Genomic DNA, 12,297 nt, shown 5'->3' with positions numbered 1-12,297 from the left:
CATTAAATGTGCGATGAGTTGGAGAGATTCATTAGGTGAACAAGACAAGCACAATCACCACCTCAAACAACATATTTTTCTCTAACTTACATCTTGATCTTTCAGTCTATCACCTCTTATGTGACAACATTTCCTAAAATTGTTTCATTGTTCAATGCTGCAGGAAGTCTTCAGACTATTGAACTGAAAGTTCTCATTCTTGAATTCCATTTGGGGGTCAGTTTAATGAATTGAGCCCCACCGCTATAGTTGTAGAGCTACTCTCATTTCTCTTTAGATGGTAACACCATTCAAGCATGGCAGTCAAGAGCTCGTAGCCCCTTATGATTCTGCAAATGAAGCTGTGCTGACTGGTTGGCTAATATTTACATATAATGAATAACACATATCATCCAAAAATAATTTCAGAAATAATTACCATAAAGGTAGTAGCAGTTACAAGGGAAGCCTTTGTCCTACATAAAATTCTCTTCTGTGATCACAGAAAACTTTATGGGAGGTCCAGGGCTTCTCCAGATACTTCCGTATTACCTCATTTGTGCCAAGTAATAGTCATGTGTCAGCAGAATATAAAAACTTACATACACAAGAGTGTAATTTGTTTATCCAAGTCTTTCTGAATTCCTTCCTTTGAACTTTTTACCTTCTTGTCTATACTTTTCAAGAGAAAATTAACATGAATCATCCTGACCACCTTTTCTTCTGTCTCAGGAAGTATCTCTTCAATGAACAGCTTTCACTTGTGTTTTTTCTCTTGTCCTGTCCTGTCTCTGTCTGAATCTTTTTCTATCCATGAACCATCTATTTCTTTATCTTCCATCTATCCTTCTACACTATTTCCTTTACTTAAAAAAATTTTATAATACTATTTCTTTACTTTAAACTTCTACGAAAATATCCAAGTCCCTGGAATTCTGAAAACAAAACAAAACCAAAACCCTCCCCTGAGTTCCTATACTCCCTTTCTTGAAGTACAGCTCCTGAAAGGTTTACTTACCCACCTTTCTTCATCTTCTACTCACTTCTTACTTGCAATTTCAAGATCAAAAGTGGTTTTTATTTACTTAAGTGATTTTTGCTAAGACCACTAAAGATTTCCAAATCCAGTTCCAAGCTAAGCTTCTCGCAGATGTTCACTCTATTAAAAGACCCACTACTGCTTGAAGTACTCTCCACCCTTGACCTCAAGGTCATCTTGTACTTGATGCTCCTCTCTGACAGCTACTTTGCATTATCCATTAGGGATTTTCTTCCCTTTTTGGTCCATTAGCCTTTGGGATGTTCTAGAGTCCCATGAACTAAATTATTGGTAGTAATAACTGAAGTGGTAGAAGTTGGTGAAATTACCAAGGGAGAGGTGTGTAGATATAGCAGAACAAAAGGAGGTCTCCTCACATTAAGGAGAAAAGCAGTGAAAGTAGTAAAGACAGTATGGAGGACAGAGAATCAGAAAGGATGAAATAAAAACAAAAGCATAGTAGGAGGGATTTGAAAGAGGGACAGCTCATGTGTGAGATGTCCCAACTGCCAACTTCATCCTCCCTGGGTCCCCCAGAAAGTCAAGAAGAAAAAGAATTTCAAGACACTATTGTATTTGAAAATTAGGTTGTTTCAGGTGAAAATCAATTGTAAGGATTTTAAGAGGGAGTGACCTTTGAGGAAATAGAATAAACAAGAGAAGGCTAATCTTGAGAAATGTAGACAATGAAGGATGGAGCAGAAGTTTATGTATATATAAATGCGTGATCTGTAAATGTTTAAATGACTGGCCTGTAACATTTAAAATTCTCTTTATTACATTTTACAGTACTCGTTTTTAGAACCCTGACAGGAGAATATAAGATGTTGCCCCAAATCCGTAACCAAAGCAATGACTGCGGCTCTAATTAAGCCTAAACACACACTGTTATACGCTCAAATCAGCACCCAAATCATACCTACTCTGTCGTTATGAAAGTAAGATTCCTGCAATGGATTAGTCAGGGATGGACCAGAGGGATCTAACAAATATTGAACTCAGAAAAAGAAAGCCACTCGGAGAGTAATAACAAAATGCTTGAGTAGGCGAATTAATCTAAGGGTCCAAGTTTTTCCATCATATTACTCATTAAACAGGCAGGTGCCTGCTCTTTCCTTCAAGGGAAAGAATAATGATGGGCTACACCCTTTTTTCAAAAGAGATAAATCATTTTGAGGGTACACATAAAGAAGGTGGCAACCGTAATTCTAAGTTTTGTTTCTTAGCTAAAGAATCTGATTCAAAATATTTAAGAAGCTATAGACTCTTTATATGTGAATCTCTATGTAGAATATATCACTGTCCAAGAAAACGTTATGGTTTAGTTCAAAGAATCCTAGAACAGAGGATCAAAAGCCTGACGTTACATGCTGGGTCAAATCATTTGGCTTCTGAATCAAATTTTCTTTAGTTGAAAAACGAAAAACTCAGATCCATCTCACAGGATGAGAAGGTTCAGAAATGTTAAAATGCTAGACATATATAATATAGTATTATAATAGATGAACTTTACTATGGCTGAATGATTAAAAAGCCCTGTAAGTCAAAGTCAGACGTTTTGTAATAAGGTGACCCTCACAGTTGAGACATCTGGGGAAGAACTAACATTTGATTTTCAATGTACTTCTATGAGTTAGGCAAACCAAAGAGCACACAGTAGTCTCTGAACGTGTTTTATACGTGTTTGTGAAAAGGCAAATCTACAGGGCACAAATATCATACATGCAGATGTTTTATGTCTCTATCCAGATTTTGCTGAGCTTAAATACATTTAGAGGATTAATTTCACAATTATATGCAAATCAGTGAAACTTATTGCATTTCTGCATTCAAAAGTTGTTTTTCTTCCTCTATATACTAAGGTATCTTGCATTTCATTCTATTTGCCCTAGAGAAGAAAATGAATACCTAGTGAATCATGTAGACTTAGACATGATTGCTGAAAGATTACAAATCAGAAAATTATAGGAAGATTAAATTAATTACGGGTGGAGTATGTTATTCCACTTCTGTGATATTTATTTAGAATCTCAATTGATCTATTTTTAAATTTTACATTTAACTACATTTTAAGTTACAAACAGGCTTAAAGGGAGTAAATTTATGACGAGTTATCATTATGTATGAATTTGCCTTAAAAACGTTTTTAAGAAGCAAATTATTCTATCAAGCTGGAACACTTCAGAAATGTGAAGTTAACGTTTAATTTTCTACGTCCTCTTTTCTAAGGTTTGAGGTAGATAAATGTGAAACATCTAGCATGATATAACTAAGATTTAAAATGTATACTAACCATGTGGAGCCAGAAAGACCAGCAACATAAGTAGCACAATCTAAAATTCCTGATTCATATAGTGCCTTCATCACACCGGAGAATCCGACCATGGCTCGGAACCCTCCACCCGAACCCAGTATGGCCACCACAGGCACCTGGAATGATGAAGCAAAGAGATCATTTGTAAAGTCTTAAAACACATTCCTTCTTCATTTCAATTTTTATGTTATATGTTTCATAGTTAGTAATCAAGAATTGTAAGTTCCCTCGAACCTTAATAATAACTAATTTTTAAAAAATGTTTTATTTATTTCTAGGAGAGAGAGAGACACAGCATGAGCAGGGGAGGGTCAGAGAGAGAGGGAGTCACAGACTGAAATAGGCTTCAGGCTCTGAGCTGGCAGTCAGCACAGAGCCCGACGCGGGGCTCGAACCCACGAACAGCGAGATCATGACCTAAGCGAGAGTCGGATGCTTAACCGACTAAGCCACCCAGGCGTCCCAATAATAACTAATTTTTTTTAAAAAAGAAAATGTTTCATAAGAGACAACCAAGAATTAATGTCTCTTGGAAAGCAGACAGTACTAAAATACCAACTAACCCTATTTAAAAATAACGACAACCACAACTCCCTATATTTGCTTAACCCTTTGCAGTTTTTGGCTTGCTTTAGGGTACATTTTTCTTTTCTTTCCTCTCGAAAATCCTGTAAGGTGAACAAAAAAGTCTTTGCTCATTTTGTAGATGGAAGTTCTACAATGGTGATATTACTTGCATAAGACCTATTGGCTGGTAACCTCTAGTTAAGTAAGCACTGTGCCTTCTTGGCCCATAATTCTTACTACTCCTTTATGCTGACTCATTTCAAAATACATGACTCATTTCAAAAAAGCGATTAAAAAAGACCTTGACAAGACCTACAAAACTTATTTATTCTTTAATCTATTAAATAAATATCACTGAGTGGTATTTATTTATCTTTCTTTCTTTCTATCTATCTTTCAGGCATCACAGGTGGATCTGGGGAGTGTATTTTATTTAAGTGAGGCAGATACAAATAGGGACAGATGACATTTGTTGAGCTCTTACTATCTGATAGGAACTGTTCTCTGTATTTTACAGAAATGATCTCATTTGATTGCCACAAAATCCACATGAAGTGTCTCTTTTATAGGTGAGAAACCAAGGTACTTGGAAGCAAGACCACGAAAACTTGTTCTGGGTCATGCAGCCAATAGATAGCAGTCGGGAGTCAAACCCCAGGCTCCTATACTGGGGCTCATGCTCATAGCCTTACTAAAATAAAGTGCTACAGGTTGGGAGTTACATGAGGTTCAGAAGGTGTGGTGAGTTCCAGTCAGAGAAACTGTAAAGGTACAGAGAGCTTCATAACTGAAAAAGAAACCTGTGCTTAACTGTAAAGATGCACAGTTATTCAATAGGAAGGGTCTAGGGCAGGGAAGGAGGCTGTTCTGGAAATGGAAGCAGCATGAGTCATCCAAGAGTCTTCCCAGTACAGAAGCAAAGGCTGTCTGCAGTATGACTAAAACACAAGTGTTTGTTTGGAGAGCGAGAGATTGTCATTTTCTTTGTGGTCCCGAACCATTATTCCTTAGGAGAGCTGATGGGTTCTCTCTACCCTAGGGAACAGTTCTTAAAGTGTACACAGCTTTCAGGGTGCCCACAAGGTCAAAACTATTTTCATGATAGCTGTAAGATGTTATTTGCCTTTTTTTGTCCTCATTACTTCGTGGGAGTATGATGGAGTTTTTCAAGAAATTATAGGATGCGTGCGATAGCAACGGATTGAATTCAAAAGCAGATATGAGAATTCAGCTGTGTTCCATTAAGTCAAACAACAAAGATAATTGTAAAAGTGGATCTCATTTTTTTGTTCTTGAAAAATCTGATTATTTTCATAAAATGTTATTTATATTAATATGACATTGACTTATTTAAAGTAAAAACATATTTTAATAAGTTGTCTCAGTTTCAGTTTTTAATGTGGTAAATATTCATAGATATATAATCCATATAAATAAAATCTCCTGGAAGTTTTTGATATTTAAGAGTATAATGGATTTCTGAGACCAAAATGGTTAATAACCAGTGTTTCAGAATATCAGGCACATAGTGAGTACAATCCAACATCTTCCAGGAAAATTCTGAGCCTGTTGAGGACAAGGCAGTGGGAGAACAAAGGAATAGGGGGCAGATGGAGGGAAATACTTGCTGGACACACAGAGGATGATGTGGACGCACTGAGATTGCCAGGGAGAGGAGGTGTCTTTTGTTTGACATTGTTTCCCAATAATAACAATGATCAAAGAAGAAGTTATAGACAGAAGACTGACCAGTTCACGGAGCAAAGATATTAGATCACGGAGCAATTCAAAGCTTTAGAGGAAACAAAGTGAAGAAAGAAACTCCCATGGGCGGCAGAGCAGAACCTGAGCTGTGTGGGGATGCTCCGGCTGGAGTTGCATCAAAATCTCCTACTGCTATCACGTTCTACTCTCTACGTTTGTGACAAAGTCTCATTTGCAGAATCAATGTCCAAATCACGGAGCACATGTGCAGAGATGAGCTCAAGTACTTTTGGCAATTCCGTCTTGCTTCTAACAGTCACGGTATTCTCTTATTCTGAGGTGTGAATGGAAAACAATTCCTCCTTTCTTCTACACCTAAAGTGACGCTTATGAGGACAGAAACAGAATCAAGGTACATTTACAAGGAGAAGCTGGTGACCCATCCAGTGTCAGGCACAGAAGAGGAAGGAGTCGGACCGCGAGGGTTTCTAGCTTTGCTCCCAGCAGATGATGCCGCCATTGCCCAGGGGATGGACCCCAGGGAAGGGGCCGTCTGCAGGGGAAATACTGCCCTCCGCCTCCGAAATGCACAATACACAACACGGATGCATTGTGTTTCAAGCACTTGGATTCTGATCCTTGGGTGGTCACTGACCAATGTAATAAATACATTTTTAACATGGAATTATTGTCTTCGAACTATAAGGACCAAAAGGACTATAGAACTCTTATGTATGGAAAGGGAAGTCTGTGGAGGTTAGGTCCTAGCGGGGACAGGACAGTGAAGAGCACGACACCTAGGACTAATTTCCTCATCCAAGACTTTGTCTAATACCAAGTGGCCCCAAACTGAAAGACCCTAGGCATCCTAATTAGATGCACGTTGGGGACCTCATTCATGAAAACACATTCCACCGGTTCAGTGCAATGGAGCAATTAAAATGGCTTTGAACCAGTGTATATTTAGATGCACAGAATGTTCTTAAACATAAATGTTTAAATCATCAATAAAATAAAATACATAGGCTCTTAAAAACTTGTAGGGAAGGGAAAGAAAGCTAAGACAGGAAACAGAAGTGGTTTATAAAGTGGGTGAATGGACGACAGTATGGTGTAGTCGTAAACAGGCCAGGTAAGAAGTTAGAAGGAGGAGGAATTTGAATTAGGCCTTGAGAGAAGAGTTGAGTTTATAGGCAACGTAATAATAAGAGTGAACATTTATTGTTGCCATATGCCAAGCACTGAGCCTAAGATCAGGCCAAGCCATCTCTCTCTCTCTCTCTCTCTTTGTCTCTCTCTCTCTCTCTCTCTCAAAAATAAATACATAAATAAATAAACATTTAAAAAATTTATTCAGACATAATTTAGGGGCATTTGAACATTTTGATTTGGTTGCTTATAATACTGTATTATTAAAAATAACATTAAACCTAATACAAATCAGATAGTTTAGAGAAAGAAAACTCTCACTAACAGAGTACACTGTTTAACACAAAACATACAACCTGTATTGTTGTTCAGAGTTGGATTTAATAAGAAAAGTTGAGAAACTGAACATAAGGCTTCTCTAATCCCCAGCTGTCCTTCATAAGCCAGTAGTAGCCCAGCACAACTTATGGATGCCTATTTTACGTTAGGAATTTTCTGGAAATAGCCACTTACTCTGCAATTCGTTGTTGTATAACCCATTGTTTTCATTATTGCTTTACAGTAAGTTCTTAAAGAGAGGTTTCACATAAGATTTTTAAGTCCGATATCTGAGCTGCTATCAGGTGAAAAAAATGTCAGATGTTTGCAACATAAAAATTGAATAATCACATTATGGAATGACCATGAAGATTATAATTACCATCCTCATTTATTACATAAGAATTAATCTGTTTTTATGTCTATCATTTAATTTTCATAACTCTGAGATCTATATCATTACCTACATTTTAAAGATAAAGTAATTGAAACACAAAGAAGTTCATTTTTCCATTAGCACACAGCTAAAGTAATGTCCTGTGGATTCAAAGCTGAATCTGTCAGACTCCAAAGCTTTTAATTCACTATGCTCCACCCTCTCTGAAAGCTTTCCCTACAACTAGCTTTGTGACTTGAGGCAAAGAAAATCCTCTTGGGACTCTGTTTAATTCCATGTAGAAATATTAGGTAGAATGAATAACCTTGAGGCTTTTTGCTACTAGTAACACTCTAGATTCTATAACTACTCCAGAATATGAATTATAAAACTATAAAAGCATAGGATAGCGTGTCTGGGCGGCCCAGATGCTTAAGCGTCCAACTCTCGATTTTGGCTCAGGTCACAATCTTGAGGTTCGGGAGATCAAGCTTCTCATCAAACTCCACACTGACAGCACAGAGCCTGCTTGGAATTCTCATTCTACCTCTCTCTTTGTCCCTCCCCTACTCACACACAGACACACAGACACACAGACATACACACACACACACACACACACACACTCCCCCCCCTTTCTCTCTCAAAGTAAATAAGCTTTAAAAACCGATAAAAGTATAAATTTTTATTAACTATAAAAAAGGGAGATTAGACTTGTCAAGAAAATACTGTGTGTCTGGCATGAGCATGGGTACTTTCATTCAATGCATTTGATTTAATATTTCCAGATCTCTAAAGGAGATCAGCATTATTGCCGTTTTGCAGATGAAGAGCAATTCAAACACCTTGTCCACATACAGACAGCCGTTAGGCCGCAGAAGCACGGTGTGAATGAAGGTGTCACTGACACCATAACTTATTCTTTCCTTTTACTCATTGTTCAGAAAGACAGAGTAATCTTTATTGAAAGAAGCCATTTGACTTTTGGCTAATTTATATTTCAGATTCATGTGTCACTTCAGATGATTATCAGCACAACTTTACCTAACAACTGAAGGTTAAATTTGGATGTTTTAGTAGACTTGGTCATTCTGAAATAACTTTCAAAAACATAACTGGAGAGTTATAAGACGCAGCTGTTAGTCCTGGCTCAAAATCTAAAAGAATTAAAGGTTGTTGAGAGTTTGGGGGTTATATTTAGACCTTACAGCATCAGAATTTGTGCAGAAATGATATCAATGAATATTTCACATACTTCTCTCATATGATTGCAGGAAATGAATTTTCATTGACCAAAAATCATGTGGTTTTGATTACATTATTGTGATACAGGGGCATATGGATATTATTAATTTCCTCCCTTGCAAAAGAAAATTCTAAAATGCCTAAGGATTTTTTTTTTTTTACATTTTCATAGACTTTTATGGTCTGAAAATTGTACAAAGACTTTTGCCTCCTTTAAAAAGTCTTGTATTAATCCGGGTTCTCCAGAGTCACAGAATCAACAAGATGTATCTACATATCTACCTCTCTAGAAAGAGATTTACTATATAGAATTGGCTCATGAAATCAGAATGAATGGCAAGTCCAAATCTGCAGTATGAGCCAGCAGACTCAAGAATCAGAAAAGTCAATAATACAGTTCTAGGGGTGCCTGGGTCACTCAGTTGGTTAAGCGTCCGACTTCAGTCAGGTCATGATCTCACAGCTCATGGGTTTAAGCCCGGTGTCAGTTCTAGTCTGAAGTCTGGTAGGTAGAGACCCAGGAGAGCCAATGGTGCAGATGAAGAGAAAGGCAGTCTGCTGGAGAATTACCTCTTGCTCAGGGAGACTGATTTTATTTTATTCTGGCCTTCAAATGATTGGATGGGGCCCACACACATTAAGGATGGCAATTGATATATTCAAAATTCACTGATCTGAATATTAATCTCACCTAAAATCACCCTCCAAATTGACACGTAGATTTAACCATCATAGCCCCATTTCATGTTTTAAAGAGTTAAGAGAAAAGTATGTAACCACCTCTGTGCTGAAACTATCAAGTCTTAAAACAATGCTCAAAATTTATGAAAAACACACAGAGAAAATTTGTTCCTTGGTAAATTATTCACTTAANATACCCCCTTGAAATATTTTACTTATAGTACTTTTTAATACACCTACACCAGTTCATTAAATGCATTTTTCAATTTCTAAGAGAGTTTATAATTTTATTGACTAGTATGAAAGAGGACTACAAATCAAAAAAGTTGAGAAGTATTAGAATTACTTATGCCAATTCCTCAATCGTATCAAAGACAGATGGTTATAATCATTTGGATAGTTATATGTTTGGGTTTCATTTTTGTTAGTAATATGACCGACAAATTATTTCTTTTTCTCTTTTCACTGATAAAATCAGGCAAATAAAAAGGGAAACAAAAGCAAAAACGAACTATTGGACCCTTGTTAAGATAAAAAGTTTCTGCACAGTGAGGGAAACAATCAACAAAACTAAAAGGCAGCTGATGGAATGGGAGAACATATTGGCAAATGAATCTGATAAAAGCTTAGTATCCAAAATCTATGAAGAACTTCACAAACTCAACACTCAAAAAACAAATAATCCAGTGATTAAATGAGGAAAAGACACGAACATCTACTTTTCCAAAGACATCCAGACATTCGTGGCTAACAGACGCATGAAAAGATGCTCAAAATCACTCATCATTGGGGAAATACAAATCAAAACCACAATGAGATATCACCTCACCCCTGCCAGAATGGCTAAAATTAACAACTCAGGAAACAACAGATGTTGTTGAAGATGTGGAAAAAGGGGAACACCTCTGCACTCTCTGGAGAACAGTATGAAGGTTCCTCAAAAAGTTAAAAATAGAGCTACCATATGATCCAGCTATTGCACTACTAGGGATTTATCTAAATGATACAAAAATGTGATTCGAAGGGGAACATGCACCTCAATGTTTATAGCAGCACTATCCACAATAGCCAAATTACGGAAAGAACCCAAATGTCCATTGACTGATGAATGGATAAAGAAGATGTGGTATATACATATGGTGGAATATTACTCAGTGATCAAAAAGAATGAAATCTTACCATTTGCAACAATGTGGATGGAACTAGAGTGTATTATGCTAAGGCAAATAAGTCAGAGAAAGACAAATATATGATTTCATTCATATGTAGACTTTAAGAAACAAAACATAGGGGAAGGGGTGGAAAAGTAAGATAGAAACAGAGAAGGGAGGCAAACCATGAGAGACTCTTGAATACAGAAAACAAACTGAGGGTTGCTGGTAGCGTATTGGGGGGGGATGGGCTAAATAGATGGTCATTAAGAAGGACACTTGTTGGGATGAGCACTGGGTATTATATATAAGCAATGAACCATTAAATTCTCCTCCTGAAACCATTATTACATTAAAATGTTACTAACTTGGATTTAAATTTTAAAAATCAGGCAAATAAAGAATGAAGATGTCACAAATTCCACATTATTGAAATTTAGTTCTGATTATTTATTTCTATGCCCTCTAATTTGCCCCGAATTATCTCTACATTCTTGCCAGTTTGAAGAAAAATGTGGTAGAAGTATAAAATCAGAACCCTCTCTTGATCTGCTTTTCCTGAAAGTCAATTTTTGCCCCCCTAAAGCACAGAGTCAAAGCACTTGAACACGCATTCTAGGAGGGAGCCAAGACCTGGTTTTACAACCCTGAACTGACCATATAAACTCCAAACCAGTTTATAAAAGGAGCCAGAGAAGCTGTATTGAAAATTAGAGAGCACTGATTTTTTAAATATCAAAAGCAAGAGCAGACATGGCTACCCGGACTGTGAAAACGATAATCCCTGCAGGGGGCTTTGCCTCCCCCACACCCTGTGCCCAGTACCAGCCCTCCCAAGGTGCCATCCAGTCCGTTTCTGATCAGGAACTTAGGCAACACCTTTGTACACAAGGAGAAGCAAGTCACTGTCCTGATTTGCTTCATGAAACGTACAAAAAATAGTATATATGATCTCGTTTGAACATATTTACAATTTTTCCAAGCAGAGCCATAATTTCACATGTGAAATTTATTTTTTTTATGTTTTACTTATATCTAGGAGAGAGAGAGAGAGACAGCGTAAGCAGGGGAGGGTCAGAGAGAGAGGGAGTCACAGACTGAAACAGGCTCCAGGCTCTGAGCTGGCAGTCAGCACAGAGCCCGACGCGGGGCCCGAACCCATGAACCGCGAGATCATGACCTAAGCGAAAGTCGGACGCTTAACAGGCTAAGCCACCCAGGCGCCCCATTCACATGTATAATTTAAATAGTAAGTTTACATTACATTAAAATATATTATTGTCACGAGCAATTTTTTTTCATCAGGCCACTGCCCTTCAGCCCAGTAAACTTCCTTGTGTAACATCTGATTTATAAAGCAAATCACTGAAACATGCAGCAAATCCAGCACCTGTCCCCATGGGCCTCCCCCTTCCTTGCTCCTGACACATGTGTTCCATATGCCTCCCCCGGAGCGTGTCTCCCCGCCAGCTCTGTAGTCTTCAGAAGTCACCTGCCTCATGGTGGACCACCCTACTGAGCACCGTCTGGGCCTCGTGGACATCCATGTCTAGACCAACTTCCAGCCCTCTTACTCCTTTGGCTGTTCACATGCCATCACTACCGCAGATGAGGAAACTCCAACTCCACCTCTTGAGTCCTGAAACTTGACCCTTGGAAGCTCCCACCTGCTCACTGCACCTTCCTGTCCTTCAGTCTTGGGAGTTCCCCACTGTCTGCGCTGCAATACTTGCGGTCTGACAGGGGAACAGAAATGGCGAGTACAAAGGGCTAT

At 37.9% G+C, this 12,297-nt stretch overlaps 1 protein-coding gene across 2 annotated transcripts in view; it reads right to left on the bottom strand.

Moving 5' to 3' along the window:
* The window catches only part of PLA2G4A (phospholipase A2 group IVA), a 164,460-nt gene that overhangs the window by 54,530 nt on the left and 97,633 nt on the right, over positions 1 to 12,297 (bottom strand). For both annotated transcript variants that reach the window (XM_077763286.1, XM_077763287.1), the window contains one exon: positions 3,312 to 3,448. In XM_077763286.1, coding sequence (XP_077619412.1) covers positions 3,312 to 3,448 — 137 coding nt within the window. The remainder of the gene's footprint in view (positions 1 to 3,311; positions 3,449 to 12,297) is intronic.

The sequence above is a fragment of the Crocuta crocuta genome, unplaced genomic scaffold (assembly GCF_008692635.1).
Source record: "Crocuta crocuta isolate KB4526 unplaced genomic scaffold, BGI_CrCroc_1.0 scaffold3, whole genome shotgun sequence".
In the NCBI taxonomy this organism is placed as follows: domain Eukaryota; kingdom Metazoa; phylum Chordata; class Mammalia; order Carnivora; family Hyaenidae; genus Crocuta; species Crocuta crocuta.
This window is presented reverse-complemented; position numbering and strand designations above follow the sequence as displayed.